Here is a 17,537-nt window from a genome sequence, read left to right on the forward strand (position 1 = left end):
AATCATGAAACTTACTTCGATTCACATCTCCTACTATATAATGCATCATTGTACACTTTATACATTTTCATATAATATAAACATAAAACAGTGTCTTCAAAATCCTACTTAATCGATATCATTTTCGTTTTTTTAAAAAAGAAAAAAGAAAAAAACACCAAATTAAAATTTAATGTTAAAAACTTTTAGTGACGATTTTTTGGGTTTTTGTAGCGACTATTATCGTCACTAAAGGTCTAGTTCTTTTGTACTGAATCCTTGTTGGCAATGCTTATGTGGAAGGATTAGTCCCACGTGGCTTGCCAAGTCAATAAAATTATGGGGTGTTAACTCTTGAGGGTATATGTGGTCTCTTAAGATAACAACAAGGGCATTTTTAATTCCAAAATAAAACAAAAGGTACAAGTGATCTATTTTACATAATTCAAAAGCAATTTTAACTCTTTTTCGTACATAAAAGAAGAGGAAAAAGAAACCTGATATTTTGCTTTGACAGTGGGGTTTTTTCCCTGGACAAAGTCTGATATAATTGACGTGTGGGATTAATATTACATAGCCATAGAGGTAAAATTTTGTGGAAATAGCTATTTTCACTCGATGGAACAAATTTGTTGTCCATTCCGTTCGAAGGAAAAAAAGCAGAAAAAGACAAGAAATAAGTGGCAGAGTGAGTAATGAGGTAAATTTTGGACTTGTTAAATTTAAACTATCACTAAAGGTTTATCTAATAACTTTTCTCAAGTTCACCTGATTAACATTTATTATCTTATATATAAACTATCACTAAAGGTTTATCTAATAACTTTTCTCAAGTTCACTCAATTAACATTTATTATCTTATGAAATCACTTAACTTTCTTTTGTAACCTTTAGATTCTAAGTCAGTCAATTTAAAGTTCTTATAAAGTACTTTTAACTTTCTTTTATAAAATCAAAGTTATTCAACTAAGAATTGTTCTCACACAAAATTATTTAACTTTTTTTTTTTATAATCTCAAAATTATTCAACTATAAATATTTTTTCTAAAAATTCATTAACTTATATTGTTATGAAATTTTCATTCAAAACCAATGAAGTTTTCATTCAAAACCAAAATAAAGAGACATGCGTATGGAAAATTCCTTAATTAGCTAAAGAAATCCTAATGCTATCAAGAACTAGGAGAGTTGAACCGAAGATGAGAAAGAACTAATACTACACAAGTTTCAATAAAGATATTGCAAACAAAATAGATTTTCATAAACTAAGCAAACATAATAAAAAATAACAAAAGATATAAAACACAAATTAAGAATTCTCATTAATTTTTTTTCAAACTGTTTATACCTAATTTTTTTTTAAAAAAATAACCTATGGAACTGAAATAATATTGCTACAGTTGTTTATAACTCATGTTAATATTAAATTATTATTTTTTGACCGGTTTATATCGATAGTTACTAGTAACGATAAGGTGATTAAACAGGACAAGAAAAATAATAAGGTTACATGAACCATGGTGAAAATTTATTATTCTACACAAAAACACTCACAAAAAATCATATCTCATTTAGGAATTAAATTATCATATAAATTTAGTTTGACTAATCATGTTGAGTAGACATAATCTATAGTATTGATAGTAAATTTTGTAGTTAGTCAATTAGTAACTATTTATAGTTATGCAAAAAAAGTCAATGTCTTTGTTATATAACTTAACTGAGATTGCTTTTAACTTAGTAAAATATCAGCCATTTTTTGCGATATAAATCGTTGGTTTTTGTCCTAAAAAACTTTATTTGGAGATGATAAATTCTTAAGTACTTTGATTCAAAATTTTAAACATTTGACAAAATTGTACAATCATTTAACTAAATATTTAAAATATTGAAAAGAAAATTAATGACATTCCCAATGTGATCCTATCATCACATATTTATAAGTGAAAAAAAAAATCTAAGCCTAAACATAATATCACCCCTCCCCTATGGCATGTTTGGAACATCGATCGATCTTAAACCTAAATTAAGAGAGACATATACGCAAGTAACATTCCTTAATTGGTTAAGGGAATCCTAGTTCTAAAGTGATTCATAAAGCTAAGTTAAAAAAGAACTCCATATATAAATAAATTTAAATTGTAGTTATAATGTTTTCCAATAAAACAAAATTATTGAATTAAAAGAGATAATAGATTTTCTTTCCTTACAAAATAAAGGCAGCTTAATTTGGCATACCTAATCAACAATTAATAATTATAAGGCACAGGCAAAAATAATCTTAGATTAATAAGATTATTAATTGTTATGAATTTAAAATACCAAACCAAATTCTTGTGACAGAATGCAAGGATCTAAATTAATAATAACAATGAAAACGCATAAAATAAATGTGGTAAATTAATATAAAAGATACTCTCTTTCTTTTATTTATATATATATATATATATGGAGTAATTATATCATGTGATTAATAAGAAAAGGGAGTAATTTTATCATGTTATTAATAAGGAAAAGTTATTTTAAATAAAGAGTTTAACTGCTATCCATCAACGGTGGACAAAAAAATTACACGGACATTATGTATTTTTTATTTTTGGTAAGACAAATAAGAATCCTAATTAAATTTGTACAATTAATTTATAATTCAAGTTACCATATAACACTCTGTTATTATTTTTATTTTAATATTAATAATATTAAAATATATTAATTAAAAAAATTAAATATTTTCAAAAATAATATGCCCGTGTAATTTTTTGTCCACCGTCGATGGATAGTAGTTAAACTCTTAAATAAATGCTACTAATAAAGAAAGAGAGTAATTTTTCATAAAAACTTATTAACAGAAATTGTTAGTATTATATTACAAAATAATTGGATTTAACTATACATTTAAAAGGAAAAATGCACAAGTACTTTCTCAATCTATACCCGAAATTTCAGAGACGCATTTATACTATACTAAAATCGTATTATGCTCCTGAATTTTATTTTATAAATAATTTTCTATCTCTTTTCGACTTACGTAACACTAATTTAAAAAAAAGTTCAAACTAGCGTTTGACCGACCCAACCAAAAAAAACAAGAAGAGAAGTATATATTGAAAAAAAAAAGAGAAGTATATATTGAGTCCAAATATTGTTGATTTGTACTCAATACTTGTTAATTTGTAAAATAAAAATGGAGTATTTTCTTCTTGTTCCTCTGCTTGCCTCCATTTACTTTCTTCATCAGCTCTTCTTTAGCCCTTCAAACACACAAAAAAGGTTATTACCACCATCTCCAACAAAGCTTCCGATCATAGGCAATCTACATCAACTTGGATCCCTTCCTCATCGTTCTCTCCATCAACTGTCCAATAAATATGGTCCACTCATGCTACTTCAATTTGGCAGTAAGCCAGTGATTGTTGCTTCCTCCGTCAATGCTGCTCGTGATATCATGAAAACTCACGATCTCGTTTGGTCAAATAGACCTAAATCTAGCATCACTGATAAACTCTTTTATGGCTCTAAAGACGTGGCCTTTACTTCCTACGGTGAAGACTGGAGACAAATTAAAAGCATCTTCATGTTTCACCTTCTCAACAACACAAGAGTCCAATCTTATCGTCGTGTTAGAGAAGAAGAAATATCAAACATGATTGATAAAATTAGGCAACAATGTGATTCAGTGATAGACTTGAGAGATGTTTTAAGTTGTATGACTAATAATATAATCAGTAGAGTGACCACAGGAAGGACATACAATGAAGGGGAAAGTGGAATAGCTGTTAAGGCTCTATTAGAACAACTTCTTGTACTAACAGGTACTTTTAACATTGGGGATTATATTCCATGGCTTAAATGGCTCAATAAAATCAATGGTATGGACTGCAGAGTGAAGAAAGTAGCTAAAGATTTGGATGCATTTCTAGAGAGCGTGATTGAAGAACGCGTGATTAGGAACAAGAAAGGAGGGTGCAGTGTGGGTGAGGCTATAGATTTCGTGGGCATTTTGCTGGAAATTCAGAATGGAAAGGAGACTGGTTATACTCTTCAAAGAGATACATTGAAAGCTCTCCTTTTGGTAAATTTTCCCTCCTTGGAGCATTTCTTGTTTTAATTTTCTTTTAACCATCTGTGTATGAAGAAGATCCGTCCTAAGGGCTTCAACAGTTTTGTTAGGGGGAGAATTTGTGAGACGTTATTACTTGTGTGTGAACCTCTTTCTAAATTTGAGTGAATTTTGTGAAGTTATTCTTCTTGATATTTCTACGTAAACTAGGCAAAATTGACAATAGTCCTATCAATTCTACTAGACATGGTTATTTCTCCATGTATAGGATATACATCAGTTAATCCGCAATCAACATGATATTCAATGAAAGTCCTTTGTTTCAATATCCTCAACAGTACATCCATATGTTATTTTCATATTATTCTTTGTGTTTCTTTATAATGCGTAGGATGCGTTTGTTGGTGGCACAGAATCAGTGTATACATCTCTTGAGTGGACAATGACAGAGCTTTTGATGCATCCAAGAGTTGTGAAAAAGTTAGAGGATGAAGTGCGAGAATTAGGGCAAGGGAAAACAGAGATAACAGAGGATGACTTAAGAAATATGCACTATCTTAAAGCAGTGATCAAAGAGTCCCTCAGGCTTCATCCACCGAATCCACTTCTACTTCCTCGTGAATCAAGGGAAGACGTAAAATTATTAGACTATGACATACCTGCTAAAACTCAAGGCCTTATTAATGCTTGGGCAATGGGCAGAGACCCATTGTTGTGGGATGATCCAGACGAGTACCGGCCAGAGAGGTTCTTGAATAGTGATATTGATGTCAAAGGACAAAACTTTGAGTTGATTCCTTTTGGAGCTGGCAGAAGAGGCTGCCCTGGAATTACTTTTGCTATTATCATAAATGAGCTAGCATTAGCAAGGCTTGTGCACAAGTTCAATTTTGCATTACCGAAAGAGGAAGATTTGGACATGACTGAATGCAATGGGCTCAGTGTTCGTAGGAAATTACCTTTGTTTGCGGTGGCTACTCCATCGTCTAGCTAGTCGTTAATAATTTTACGATATGAAATAAGTGTTGGTATGTTGTTGTTTGCAAGATTTCTTTTTTTTTTTTTTTTTTACATGTTCTTGTATGCCTATAACATCAAGCTATTCTACACTTAAAGAACTAAAATATGTGTTATTTCATGCATACACTAATAAATCATCTTGTCGTTTGATATTTTTAACTATCCAACTAAAGCTTTCCCAGGTTTAGGAACTTAGGATATAGTAACTGATTGCAAAACTAGCCTTGTATTTTGAAGTGTTCAATTAATATTACAGAGCCATAGAGGTAGAATTTTGTTGGAATAATCAAAATTTGTTGTAGATATATTTCTACTAATCAAAAAGGAAGATTTATGTATGTTTTTTTTTTGTACAGATTAGTCTTTAAATAAACAATTACTTATATTGAAAAACTTAAAACTTTAGGTAGGAATTAAATGGAAGAAAGAGAATGAGGAGAAATAAAATGTCTCAGATCTGTATTTTTATTTTTCACCAAGAAGTTAGAAGCATTAATATGGTTCATTATCCACATTATTGAAATTAGTGCATTTAATAACTCTTCAAATTTTCTATTTTTACAAAGGGTGTTGTGTTATAGTCCATAAAAATTTTAAAGAATTGTTTCTGTAATTTAATTTTTTAAACTTTCTTGATTTTTATTTTTAGTATAATACGATTATCCACATCAAGTACAAAAGACGCGCATAATCATATTCTCAATTATAGCCAAACACAACACTACATTTTGCACGCGTAAATGAAAAAAAAAAATCAGAATGGAAATATTAAAAAATATTGCTTGAGCATAGTAAATTATATTAAAATGAGAAAATTAAAATGTGAGACAATATTACTGAAATGAAAGAGCGCATATGGCAAATGCATACTGATAATACAAATGTCTATATAAAAAAAATACCTTTCCTTTTGTTTTGTTCTTCATGTCATCTCTTTTGGTTTGACGCATCAACGTCAAGTGGAATTATGCTTGAGTTTTATGGCCTACCGAGCGAAATGAATTTTATATGATTAACTTAACTATTCTGGTCATCTCATTTTTATAAGTCATTCATTTATATAAATAGTTATATCACAATATTTGTCATTTTATAAAATTTATGCATAAATTATCATGTTTTGTCTATTATACCCTTGATAGTGTACATTAATCTTGAAAATGTATTCATCATTTATTATAAAGTTGACTAAAGAAATCATTAAATAAGAATAAAAACGTAAAGTTATATATTTCTTAACGCAAATATAAAGTAAAAATGTAATAGATAAAATGAAATGGAGGGAATATTTAATAAATAGATAAAAGCGCGCACAATATTTTTTCTGATATTTGAATTACTAGTATCATATTGAAACACTTTATTAAGTTTTACGGTGTTCAATTAAAATATTTTTTAATTCGAGTATCTAAATTAAAAATCTTTTTAAGTTTCAGGGGGTTTATTAAGTCAAGGTACTATCTCAAAAGGTTACTCAACTTTGAAAAATTATTTTATAAAGTTATAAAATATTATTTTGTATCAATAAATCATGTCGAAGTAAAGTTTTGTCGGGTTTAGTTGGGATATAAGTGATTGCTAAAGAAGCTTGTTATTTTCATTTTCCTTTACAACAAACAGATAGTGGGGGAGCGAGAGAATTCTAATAATATTCGATCTACGTACAAAATATCTCTATTCAGCTATTTAATATCTCTGTCCTTGTATGTAATTAGAAATAATATCTCAATAAATCATTCAAACTATAGATATTTTATTTACTTACAAAGTTACTTAAACCTATTTAATCATTTTTTTTCAAAAAAAAAGATGTTGACATGTAGTTTTTATTTATAACAAAAAAATTAAAAATAAAAACGGATTAGTTATGATCGGTATACATGGATCAGTCATTTAAATGATGTTTATTGTTTTTTAAAATTAAATTTTAAGAAAAATTCCATATCAACAAATTTTATTAAAAAAATAATTAAATAGACTAAGTTACTTTAAAAGTAAAATATCTAAGTTAAATAACGTTTTGTGAAAACTGTTCACAATTGAGTGCTTTTTAAACTAAAAATTTAAGTTAAGAGACTTTTTATAAAAATTGTCTATAATTAAATGTTAAAGATCAAAATCAAATAACTATGATAAAGATCATTAAGTAATCATATGAGATATTATTAATATACCGTTATTTCCCGTGAGAACCTATCACGTGGTGAATACCTCCAAAACTTGACTCTTTTTCCTCTTTTTTTTTTTCCAATCCAAAAACTACATACTAATTATTTATTACCCAATAACTTCCCATTAATTCTAACTCAAACAACCAATATAACTTCTATTATCCAAGACAATAAAATACAATAATTAAACTTAAGTTAATTTCTTCTTCTTTTTACCTGACCGAAGCGTCATTGTTTCTCTAGATTTGGCGGCCGAACTTTTGTTTGGTGGTGTGCAGAAGGTTGTAGAAACTGTAATGAGTTATTGTATGTTTGAAAGTAAAACACCTATAGTTGAATGTCTTTTTGCGAAAAATATTAATAATTAAGTGGCTTTTAAGTTAAAAATCTAAGTTAAGAAACATTTTGTGAAGTAATCTATAATTAAATGTTAAAAGATCAAAATTAATAATTATGATTAATAGTGACAAACGAGCGAGTTGAGTCGAATATGAGTCGATCGAAAAATACATTAAATAAAAATGGAAAAATTATCCAACTTGACTCATATTTTAAATAGGTAAAACGAGTTTACCCAATGAATAATATGGATAACCATGTTACTCATATTATATTAGAGATCTTGTTAAATGCTTTAAAAATTTTATTTATTTTTATCAATTAACTCTACCCATACCAGCCCCCTCCCCCTCCCACTATCACTCCCAAGAAAATGTAAACAAAAATTAAAAAAATAAGTTCCACCCATCCCACCCACCCACCCCACCCTCCCGAAAAAAATTAACAAAATTTAATTATTTTTTTTAAAAAAAATTACCACCCCTGGCCCCTACCCGCAAACCCCACACCACTCCCCCTACCAGCCCCCACCCCATTCAAAAAAAAAATCATTAATTTTTTTAAAAAAAAATTCATTAAATTTTTAAAATATAAATTCATTAAATATTTTTAAAAAATTACCACACCCCCAGCCCCCCACCCACACCCCCTCAACACCGCATCCCAAAAAAAATTAACAATTTTTTTAATTTTTTCATAAATATTTTTTAAATTTTTTGTTTAAAAAAAATTATCACCCCACCCCCTAGAATCCCCTACCCCTTACCCCCTACTAGCCCCTCCCCCACCCTCTTACCCCCTACCAGTACCCCATCCCCACCCCCGGCCCCCAACCTAGCCTTACCATCCATATCTCAAATTAAATGTAAAAAAAGGTTTCATGTTTTTTATAGATTTTTTTAAAAATAAAAAATAAAAATTCTTGTTATCCAACCCTTTATTACTTTTTTTGTTTGTCTTTACTCATTTTATCGATTTAACTATCCATTTTAAATGGGTATTATATGTATTACTCGTTTTTTACCCATTTTTAAATGAGTTGGATATTCGATTCATTATGGGTAATATGGATGGATATCCATATTAGTTTACCCATATGAGATAACTAGTGTACTTAGTCACGCTTCTTCGCGTGGTTATGAAAACGATTAAAATAAAATTACATATTAATATTAATAATTACTTTAATAAAAAAGAATTTTTTGTAATCACATAATTTTATAAAAGAGAAACTATGAAAAATATTTAGATTAAATATGAAATTTTTTAAGAAATCAATATATGTGAACTTCGAAAAGTTAAAAATTAAAAATAAATTTTATAGAGAAAAAGTGAAGGTAATAAGAATTGGGTAATATTAGAACTACTTAAATGTAAACTTGTGATCATTTTTTTCTTTTTTATTTGAGATTTTCTTAGTATAATTTTTATATATTTATGTAAACTTTAAATCTAATCGTTCTTTTATGCTTATTTGTAATTTTATAAATTATATTCTTAGTATAATTTTTCGGCAATGTATAACTCGGATTGCTATTAATAGTTAGTATTCATGACTATATAGTTAGCCAACACTATTATAAATCATTATCCACAATTACTATTACTTGTCCTCGTCATGACCCAATCATCACATGTTTTAATTATTTTTATTGTATAATATTAGATTAATTTAATATTTGTATTAATAACTTTTTAATAATTAAATTTTAAATAAAGAAAAGTTTAAAAATCTTAATTAGTTAATTTCGTACTTATTATTATTATAATTATTATTATACTTAGGTTTAGATATCCAATTATTTTTGGTACAACATATATTGGGAAAAAATGTAAAATTTAAAAATAACATAAAAGAGAACAAAAGAGAGAATTAATTACGAAAAAAAGATTCAAGAAAATGACACATACACAATTCCTAATTCTTTTAATTTTATTTGGCTTAAACATAAAATATTAAAAAATATATTTCACATTTTAAATAAATATTACATTTAACATAATAAATTCTTAAGAATAAAAAGTCACAGTAATTAAGAGGGTTAATAATATGACATTAAACTTTTATAACATAATAAGAGTAATATTTGTACATTATTACACTAGAAGAACATTAATTATAGAAAATGAAAAATAAATAAATTAGAGTTATTGAGACAAATATTTTATTATAAGTAAATAGAAACGTAGGAAACCAACTAAATTTTTAAAATTATAAATTAATCGTAATTTTGAAATAACTTTTGAACTCTCGGAAAATAACAAACATGAATTAGACTTTATAGGTGTTGGGTGCTCAATTAAGACTGAGGAAGACAAAGTATGTAATCATATTGAATATTTTTAAAACAAAATATCTAATTAGACTTTATAGGTGTTGGGTGCTCAATTAAGACGCGATTTAATTTGAGTTCAAATTGAGTATCATTCTAAGCGTAAGCATCCAAATATTTTAAGTAAAGGATGCTCCTCTCTATTCGGGTAGCCAAAATTGACAATTCTGTTGATTGAATGACACAAAAGATAACGCTATCCAACTGTAACTGAGTGCCAATATTTTTTATTTGTATTCAGTACTACATAATTTGTAAAACAAAAAATGGAGTATTTTCTTCTTGTTCCTCTGCTTGCCTTCATTTTCTTTCTTCATCAGTTCTTCTTTAGCCCTTCAAACACACAAAAGAGGTTATCACCACCCTCTCCAACAAAGCTTCCAATCATAGGCAATCTCCATCAACTTGGTTCACTTCCTCATCGTTCTCTCCATAAACTATCGCAAAAATATGGTCCAGTCATGCTACTTCACTTGGGCAGTAAGCCAGTTCTTATTGCTTCCTCTGTCGATGCTGCTCGTGATATCATGAAAACTCACGATCTCGTTTGGTCAAGTAGACCTAAATCTAGCATGGCTGATGGACTCTTTTATGGCTCTAAGGATGTGGCCTTTAGTCCGTATGGTGAATACTGGAGACAAATTAGAAGCGTCACGGTGCTTCACCTTCTCAGCAACAGAAGAGTCCAATCTTATCGTCATGTGAGAGAAGAAGAAACATCAAACATGATTGATAAAATTAGGCAACAATGTGATTCAGTGATAGACTTGAGAGATGTTTTAAGTTGTATGACTAATAACATAATCAGCAGAGCGAATATAGGAAGGACATACAATGAAGGGGAAAGTGGAATTGCTGTTAAGAATCTATTAGAAGAAACTCTTATACTTGCAGGTACTTTTAACATTGGGGATTATATCCCGTGGCTTAAATGGGTCAATAAAATTAAAGGTCTGGACACTAGAGTAAAGGAAGTAGCAAAAGATTTGGATGCATTTCTAGAGAGCGTCATTGAAGAACGTCTGATTGGGAATAAGAAAGCAGAATGCAGTGCAGGTGAAGCTAAAGATTTCTTGGGCGTTTTGCTAGAAATTCAAGATGGCAAGGAGACTGGCTTTCCTCTTCAAAGAGATTCATTGAAAGCTATCCTTTTGGTAAATTTTCCTTCTTCAGTGCGTGTCTTGTTTTATTTTTTCTTTTAATTCGTACTACTAATATATTACTTAGTGTGGACGGTTGTCCCAATTTGTGTTTCTTTATAATGCATAGGATGCATTTGTTGCTGGCACAGATTCAACGTATACAGTTTTGGAGTGGACAATGACAGAGCTTTTGAGGCATCCAAGAGTTATGAAAAAATTAGAGGATGAAGTGCGAGAATTAGGGCAAGGGAAAACAGAGATAACAGAGGATGACTTAGGAAATATGCACTATCTTAAAGCAGTGACCAAAGAGTCCCTCAGGCTTCATGCACCGGTTCCACTTCTAGTTGCTCGAGAATCAATGGAAGACGTAAAATTACTTGATTATGACATACCTGCTAAAACTCAAGTCCTTATTAATGCTTGGGCAATCGGCAGAGACCCATTGTTGTGGGATCATCCAGAGGAGTACATGCCAGAAAGGTTCTTGAATAGTGATATTGATGTAAAAGGATTAAACTTTGAGTTGATTCCGTTTGGAGCTGGTAGAAGGGGCTGCCCAGGAATTCCGTTTGCCATTATGGTGAATGAGCTAGCATTAGCAAACCTTGTCTACAAATTCGATTTTGCATTACCAAAAGGGATAAAAGGAGAGGATTTGGACATGACTGAATGCAATGGGCTCGCTGTTCGTAGGAAATCACCTTTGCTTGTGGTGGCAACTCCAAGTCCATGGTCTAGTTAATATTTTCACAATATGAAATAAATATGTGTACTAGTCCATAAAGTTGTTGGGTATCTCTCTCTTTTTTTTTTATATTCTTGTATTCAATATTTCCTGTTTTAACATGTTCCGTAAAAAGTAATATTAATATTCCAAAAACATCAAGCTGGATGTATTAATTGTTGACGTTTGATGTTTCACCATCCGACTAGATGGTAAGTATGTAATTGATTACAAAAAGAAGCCTTGTGTAGCAATTTGACGGTGTGTGTGTTTTCCCCTCAACAAAGTGTGATATAATTGGAGTGTGGGACTAATATTACATGGACATAGATGTAAAATTCTGTTGAAATAACTATTTTCAACAATATGGAATCATAGAACACCTGCAGATTGTTGCTGGTATTGGAAGAAACTAAATGCAATCAAGGTCCAAATGCAGTGTTGGTATAACCAAGGAAGATGCATGCTCACACAAACGGAGGAGTTACTAATTAGACAACAACCACGTATGAGAACAGTTGAGCTAGTGTGGACCTCTATGGCTCTACCTAAACATACATTCATAACGTGGGTTGACTGTACAAGGAAGATTACTCACGCAGGAGAGAAAACTGAAACTACACATTCTGGTGGAGGACACTGATTGCTGTCTTTGTGATAAGAAGGTCATGGAGACTACAATACACTTATTCGTCAAGTGTGAGTGGGCACAGGCTATGGGAAGAGGTGAAACAATGGACAAGGATAGAGTTGCAAACTAATAGGATCATGTAGACATTGGAAAGAATAATGTTGACGCACTAGAAGAAATTTAAGAAAGAAACTATTGCAGCTACCTGTAGAGCAATCTTATATCACATACGGTGAGCCAGGAATTGAAAAAAGTTCAAAGGCAAGACTGTATACAAAGGAGGCAGCAACACAAATCAAAAAGGAGATTATGGAGAGATTACAGTTACAGGTAATTCAAAGAAAACACAAAACCGTAGGAGTTTTGTTCAACTTCTACTTTGTAATTAAGTTTTTTACTTTGTAGGAGGCCTAATCCCTGTTACCAGGTATAGGAGCTCTTTATTTGTACGGGTAATCTTTTATGGTTGTTATAAAAAAAAAATGCTCAAATATGTCATTGAATTTTTAGAAAAGATTCATTTTTGTATCTATTAAAATTTTGGTTTATTTATATCATTGCTGTTAAATAAAAGGCTCATCCTTGCCATTTTTTTTAGCTCTGATTTTGCCAAGTCATTTTTTACACACTAAACAAGATTTAACACTTTTCTATTGGTGTTTCTGGATCAAATGTATATTTTTTGTTTGTTTTTCTTTAAAAACATTAAGAACACATGAGAAACATAAACAACTCCCAAATTTTCAACATCTTCAATTCTTCACGAAATCATCTCAAATTTCGGCTATATCATTAATTTCTTTTTTCAAAAAAACTAAAATTCAAACATCATTTGCAGAGTTCAAAAAATTCACCCATAATTAAAAAATATATCATAAAAAAAGAAAATCAGTCCCAAAATTTCAAAATTTTCTTTGATTCTTGTTGTTTAAAATTTTCTTTGATTCTTGTTTATGAATTTTTTTACATTAGATCTTTGTTGATTAGTGTTTTCTGAGTTTATGTTCAAAATTTCAAATGATTTGAAGTTGTGGAGAATCTACCATTAAATAATGTTGAAGTTTTGAAACTTCGAAGAAATTTCAATTGGGTCTTGTTCTGTTGAATTAGGTTAAATTCAAGCTCAAAAGAAATTGAGTTTTCTTATGTAGCTCAAAAGAATTAGGTTGTCGTTTATTTTTTCAAATCTTATTCATATTTCATTTTTGGATGATTGAAAAACATGTTATATTTAATTGAATTGATTGTTTTTTCTAAATTTTTATATGAGAGTTTATAAGTTTGTGTAAAAGTAACGATGGTGAATTTGGTGTAAGAATTTGATCTTTGTTGTTAAAGAGAAGAAAGACAATAAATTTGAAAAATAAATAGAAATACATATATTTATAAAAGATATTAAAAATTAAAATTTTAACATTTGTTTTTCGTGTTCACTCTACATTCCGAGAGGTAATAATATCAGTTTTAGACAATTCAGGTCGGTGATAGGACTCTCGTAAAGTTAAAATGTATAGTTGAAAATCCGGATATAGATTAGGGTTTTTTTTATCATTTAATTAAATAATTACATTTAAGTTTTATTTTAATTTTTAATAAAAAAAAATAAAAAGTCAAATTCACTGAAAATTAAATTAGCTAATAAATCTAGATTTCTAATTTAAAATGTAATTTAATTAGCTTAGAAAATTAAAGAAATAAGCTAAATTTTCAATTAGCTACTAAACTTAATAGTAAAATAAGAGAGATAGGATAGCCTCGTGTCGTTAGGCCATAGATTCTTGATGTGTTCAGAGTGTCCAATCTATTCAATTTTGTCGTTACAAGTAGCATTTTATTTATATATACGGTATAATTTTTTGCCAAAGGGTGTCAAATTGAATACACTCAGGACATTGTAGCTCCGCTATATTTTTTGCTAGCCCAAGATCGTTAACTAAGATCGAAAGATTCAACTAAATAAGAGAAAGTTAAGAAGGAAGAATGTGTATTTCGGATGAGAAAACTCTGTTATGGAAAAAGTCTTTTACATTTTAATTTGTTTTGGGTTAGTGTATGGATTACTTCAAATATTTAATCTCTAGAATATTTTAGATATTTTTTCAAGGTAACTTTTCTAGAATATTCAGATATTTCTTGAATATCTAGATATTTCTTAGGATAATTATTCTAAATACTACATTATATTATTCTAAATACTATACTAAAAATATCTATAATATTCCAAAATTCATCTTTTATCATTTTTTTCACAAAATATTGTTGAAATAGCTATTTGAGGAGCAAATTTGGGGTCCATACCATATTGAAGAAAAAAGAGAAAAATGAAAAAAAGAAAAAGTCAAGATATAAGGACGGGGAAAAGGTCACGTGCTAAAATTACTTGGTTAAAAAATGTTCTTGACAAGTATTATGGGACTTTTGAGATAAATGAAGTAAATTAGTGAGAATGATCAAAATTCTTTTTTAAACTATGCGAAATAGATTATTTATATCATTTATTAAATTTTGGAATAAAAAATGTTTCCAATGTTATTTTAAAAGACTTTAAATATCCTCAAGAGTTAATACTCCAAATTTTTAGTGACATAGCAAGCCAAATGAAACTAATTCTCCCATTTAAGTGTTGTCAACTAGGATTTACTATAAAAGAATTAGACCTTTAGCGGCGACAAAGTCACCAAAACGCCCAAAATATCACCACTAAAGGTTTTTTCACATTAAATTCTAATTTTGTGTTTTTTCTTCTTGGTTTTTAAAATAGCAAAAATGATATCGATTAAGGAAGAGTTTGAAGACACTATATATTTTATTTTTATGTCATATGTATTATAAAATGTACCAATGATGCATTATGAAGTAGGAGATTTGAATCGAGAAGTAGTTTTGATGATTTTCATTATAAGATTGGATGTTTTTAATATTGATAGTGCAAGTTATTTATTTTGAAAAATTAGTTCGCCGCCAAAGATCAAGGTTTTTTGTAGTGAATCCTAGTTGAGAATGCTTAGGTGGAGGAATTGACTTGCCACGTCACTAAAAAATTATGTAGTTATTGAGAGTATTTGTGGTCTCGCGTGATAACGATAACGATGTGGTATTTTTTTTTATCCCGAAATATAATGGAGGATATAAGTGTTCTATTTCGCATATTTTAGGAATATTGTTTTTACCCATTTCCGGATAAATTTTGGACTTTTTGATCAGATGCAAATTTTATGAGTAGTAAATATAATTTTTTTCCATGTAATAAGAAAAATGAACAATATTCCAATCCATCCATTTCTATGATTATTTTTTTTGACATACTATCGGTGAAACATGTTAAAATAAGAGAGCAGACCAATACACTTATTTCATATGGCAAAAATATCAACTAATTAAGTAGAGCATGGAGTAGCCAATGCTAGCAAAGGTGATTTTCTACGAATAGTGAGTCCAGTGCATTCAGTCATATCCAATTCTTTTTCTTTTGGTAATGCTAAATTGAACTTGTGCACAATCCTTGCTACTGCTAGCTCAATTGCCACAATAGCGAAAACAGTTCCCGGGCAGCCCCTTCTGCCTGCTCCAAACGGTATCACCTCAAAGTTTAATCCTTTGATATCAATATTACTATTTAAGAATCTATCTGGCCGATAATCCTCTGGATCATCCCATGACAACGGGTCTCTTCCAATTGCCCAAGCATTAATAATGACTTGAGTTTTTGCAGGTATGTGATAGCCTAGTAATTTTACATCTTCCATTGATTCTCGAGGAACTAGCAGTGGAATCGGTGGATGAAGCCTGAAAGTCTCTTTGATCACTGCTTTCAGATACTGCATATTTCCTAAGTCATCCTCTGTTACCTCTGCTTTCCCTTGGGCTAATTCTCGCACTTCATTCTGTAATTTTTCCATGGCTCTTGGATGCATCAATAGCTCTGTAATAGTCCACTCCAACGCTGTATATATAGTATCCGTGCCAGCAGAAAACGTATCCTATGCATAATAATATAATTAGAAAGAAACAAAACTAAGGGTGGATTGCGTTTTAACATTCATACATGATTGAGTTTTAATTACTCTTACCAAAATAAGAGCTTTCAATGAATCCCTTTGAAGAGGAATGCCAGTTTCATTTCCATTCTGAATTTCCAACAAAACATCCGCCAAGTCTATAGCTTCACCAGCTCGATTTTCTCCTTTCTCGTTCCTAATAATGTGTTGTTCAATCACGAGCTCCAAAAATGTATTCAAATCTTTCGCCACCTTGTCCACTTTGGTGTCAAGACCGGTGATTCTATTGACCCATTCAAGCCATGGAATATAATCCCCTACATTAAAAGTACCTAAAAGTTCCACAAACATATTTAGAGTGGCCTTAGCATCTATTCCACTTTGCTCATCATTATATTTCCTCCCTAAAGCCACGCGGCTAATTATATTATTAGACATACAACTTAAAACATCTCTCAAGTCTATCACAGAATCACACTGTTGCCTAATTTTATCAATCATGTTTGATGTTTCTTCTTCTCTCACACGACGATATGATTGGACTCTTTTGTTGCTGAGAAGGTGTAGCACCGTAACACTTCTAATTTGTCTCCAGTATTCACCATACGGACTAAAAGCCACGTCCTTGGAGTCATACATGAGTCTATCAGCCATTTTACATTTAGGTCTATTTGACCAAACAAGATCGTTGGTTTTCATGATATCGCGAGCAGCATCAACAGAGGAAGCAACAATCACTGGCTTACTGCCAAAGTGAAGTAGCATGACTGGACCATATTTATTGGATAGTTCATGGAGAGAACGGTGAGGATGCGATCCAAGTTGATGCAAATTTCCTATGATTGGAAGCTTTGTTGGAGATGGTAGTAACTTATTTTGATTTTTGGAAGTAGTAAAGAAGCACTTATGAAGAAAGAAAATGAACACAAACAGTGGAACAATAACAGAATACAAGGCATAATCCATTTCTTTTTTTGGGCAGGAAAGTGATGTTGAAATTTGGAAACAATATTGTCAATATTGCTGAATATTGTTATCATCGTAAACTACCAAATGGAAAAGAAACGTCATTTTCATATACCGTTGGAGATGATTTTAATTTAGTAAAGCTTTACCACACAAACTTAGGAAACAATC

General features: G+C 30.0%; 3 protein-coding genes across 3 annotated transcripts; 2 read left to right on the top strand and 1 right to left on the bottom strand.

Moving 5' to 3' along the window:
• The first annotated feature begins 3,115 nt into the window (after positions 1-3,115).
• On the top strand, positions 3,116-5,211 carry LOC101249256 (cytochrome P450 71A4-like). Its single transcript, XM_010320728.4, has 2 exons — positions 3,116-4,051; positions 4,431-5,211. Exons 1-2 carry the CDS (start codon positions 3,164-3,166, stop codon positions 5,031-5,033), a joined length of 1,491 nt encoding a protein of 496 aa, XP_010319030.1. The 5' UTR covers positions 3,116-3,163; the 3' UTR covers positions 5,034-5,211.
• Positions 5,212-9,972: 4,761 nt separating this feature from the next.
• On the top strand, positions 9,973-11,954 carry LOC101248960 (cytochrome P450 71A4-like). The gene is made up of 2 exons (XM_004236236.5): positions 9,973-11,056; positions 11,172-11,954. The coding sequence occupies exons 1-2, from the start codon at positions 10,169-10,171 to the stop codon at positions 11,787-11,789; spliced, it is 1,506 nt and encodes a 501-aa protein (XP_004236284.1). The 5' UTR covers positions 9,973-10,168; the 3' UTR covers positions 11,790-11,954.
• Positions 11,955-15,651: 3,697 nt separating this feature from the next.
• LOC101248089 (cytochrome P450 71A3-like) lies at positions 15,652-17,537 on the bottom strand. The gene is made up of 2 exons (XM_004236233.5): positions 16,473-17,537; positions 15,652-16,382 (listed from the first exon to the last, which is right to left on the bottom strand). Exons 1-2 carry the CDS (start codon positions 17,364-17,366, stop codon positions 15,780-15,782), a joined length of 1,497 nt encoding a protein of 498 aa, XP_004236281.1. The 5' UTR covers positions 17,367-17,537; the 3' UTR covers positions 15,652-15,779.

Source organism: Solanum lycopersicum, chromosome 3 (genome assembly GCF_036512215.1).
Source record: "Solanum lycopersicum chromosome 3, SLM_r2.1".
Classification (NCBI taxonomy): domain Eukaryota; kingdom Viridiplantae; phylum Streptophyta; class Magnoliopsida; order Solanales; family Solanaceae; genus Solanum; species Solanum lycopersicum.

What these genes read in the sequence shown, in the direction of transcription:
- LOC101249256 (XM_010320728.4), top strand. Translation starts at nt 3,164, where the DNA reads ATGGAGTATTTTCTTCTTGTTCCTCTGCTTGCCTCCATTTACTTTCTT. An exon ending in CATTGAAAGCTCTCCTTTTG is followed by an intron (nt 4,052 to 4,430) that starts GTAAATTTTCCC and finishes TATAATGCGTAG; the next exon opens with GATGCGTTTGTTGGTGGCAC.
- LOC101248960 (XM_004236236.5), top strand. Translation starts at nt 10,169, where the DNA reads ATGGAGTATTTTCTTCTTGTTCCTCTGCTTGCCTTCATTTTCTTTCTT. An exon ending in CATTGAAAGCTATCCTTTTG is followed by an intron (nt 11,057 to 11,171) that starts GTAAATTTTCCT and finishes TATAATGCATAG; the next exon opens with GATGCATTTGTTGCTGGCAC.
- LOC101248089 (XM_004236233.5), bottom strand. Translation starts at nt 17,366, where the DNA reads ATGGATTATGCCTTGTATTCTGTTATTGTTCCACTGTTTGTGTTCATT. An exon ending in CATTGAAAGCTCTTATTTTG is followed by an intron (nt 16,383 to 16,472) that starts GTAAGAGTAATT and finishes TATTATGCATAG; the next exon opens with GATACGTTTTCTGCTGGCAC.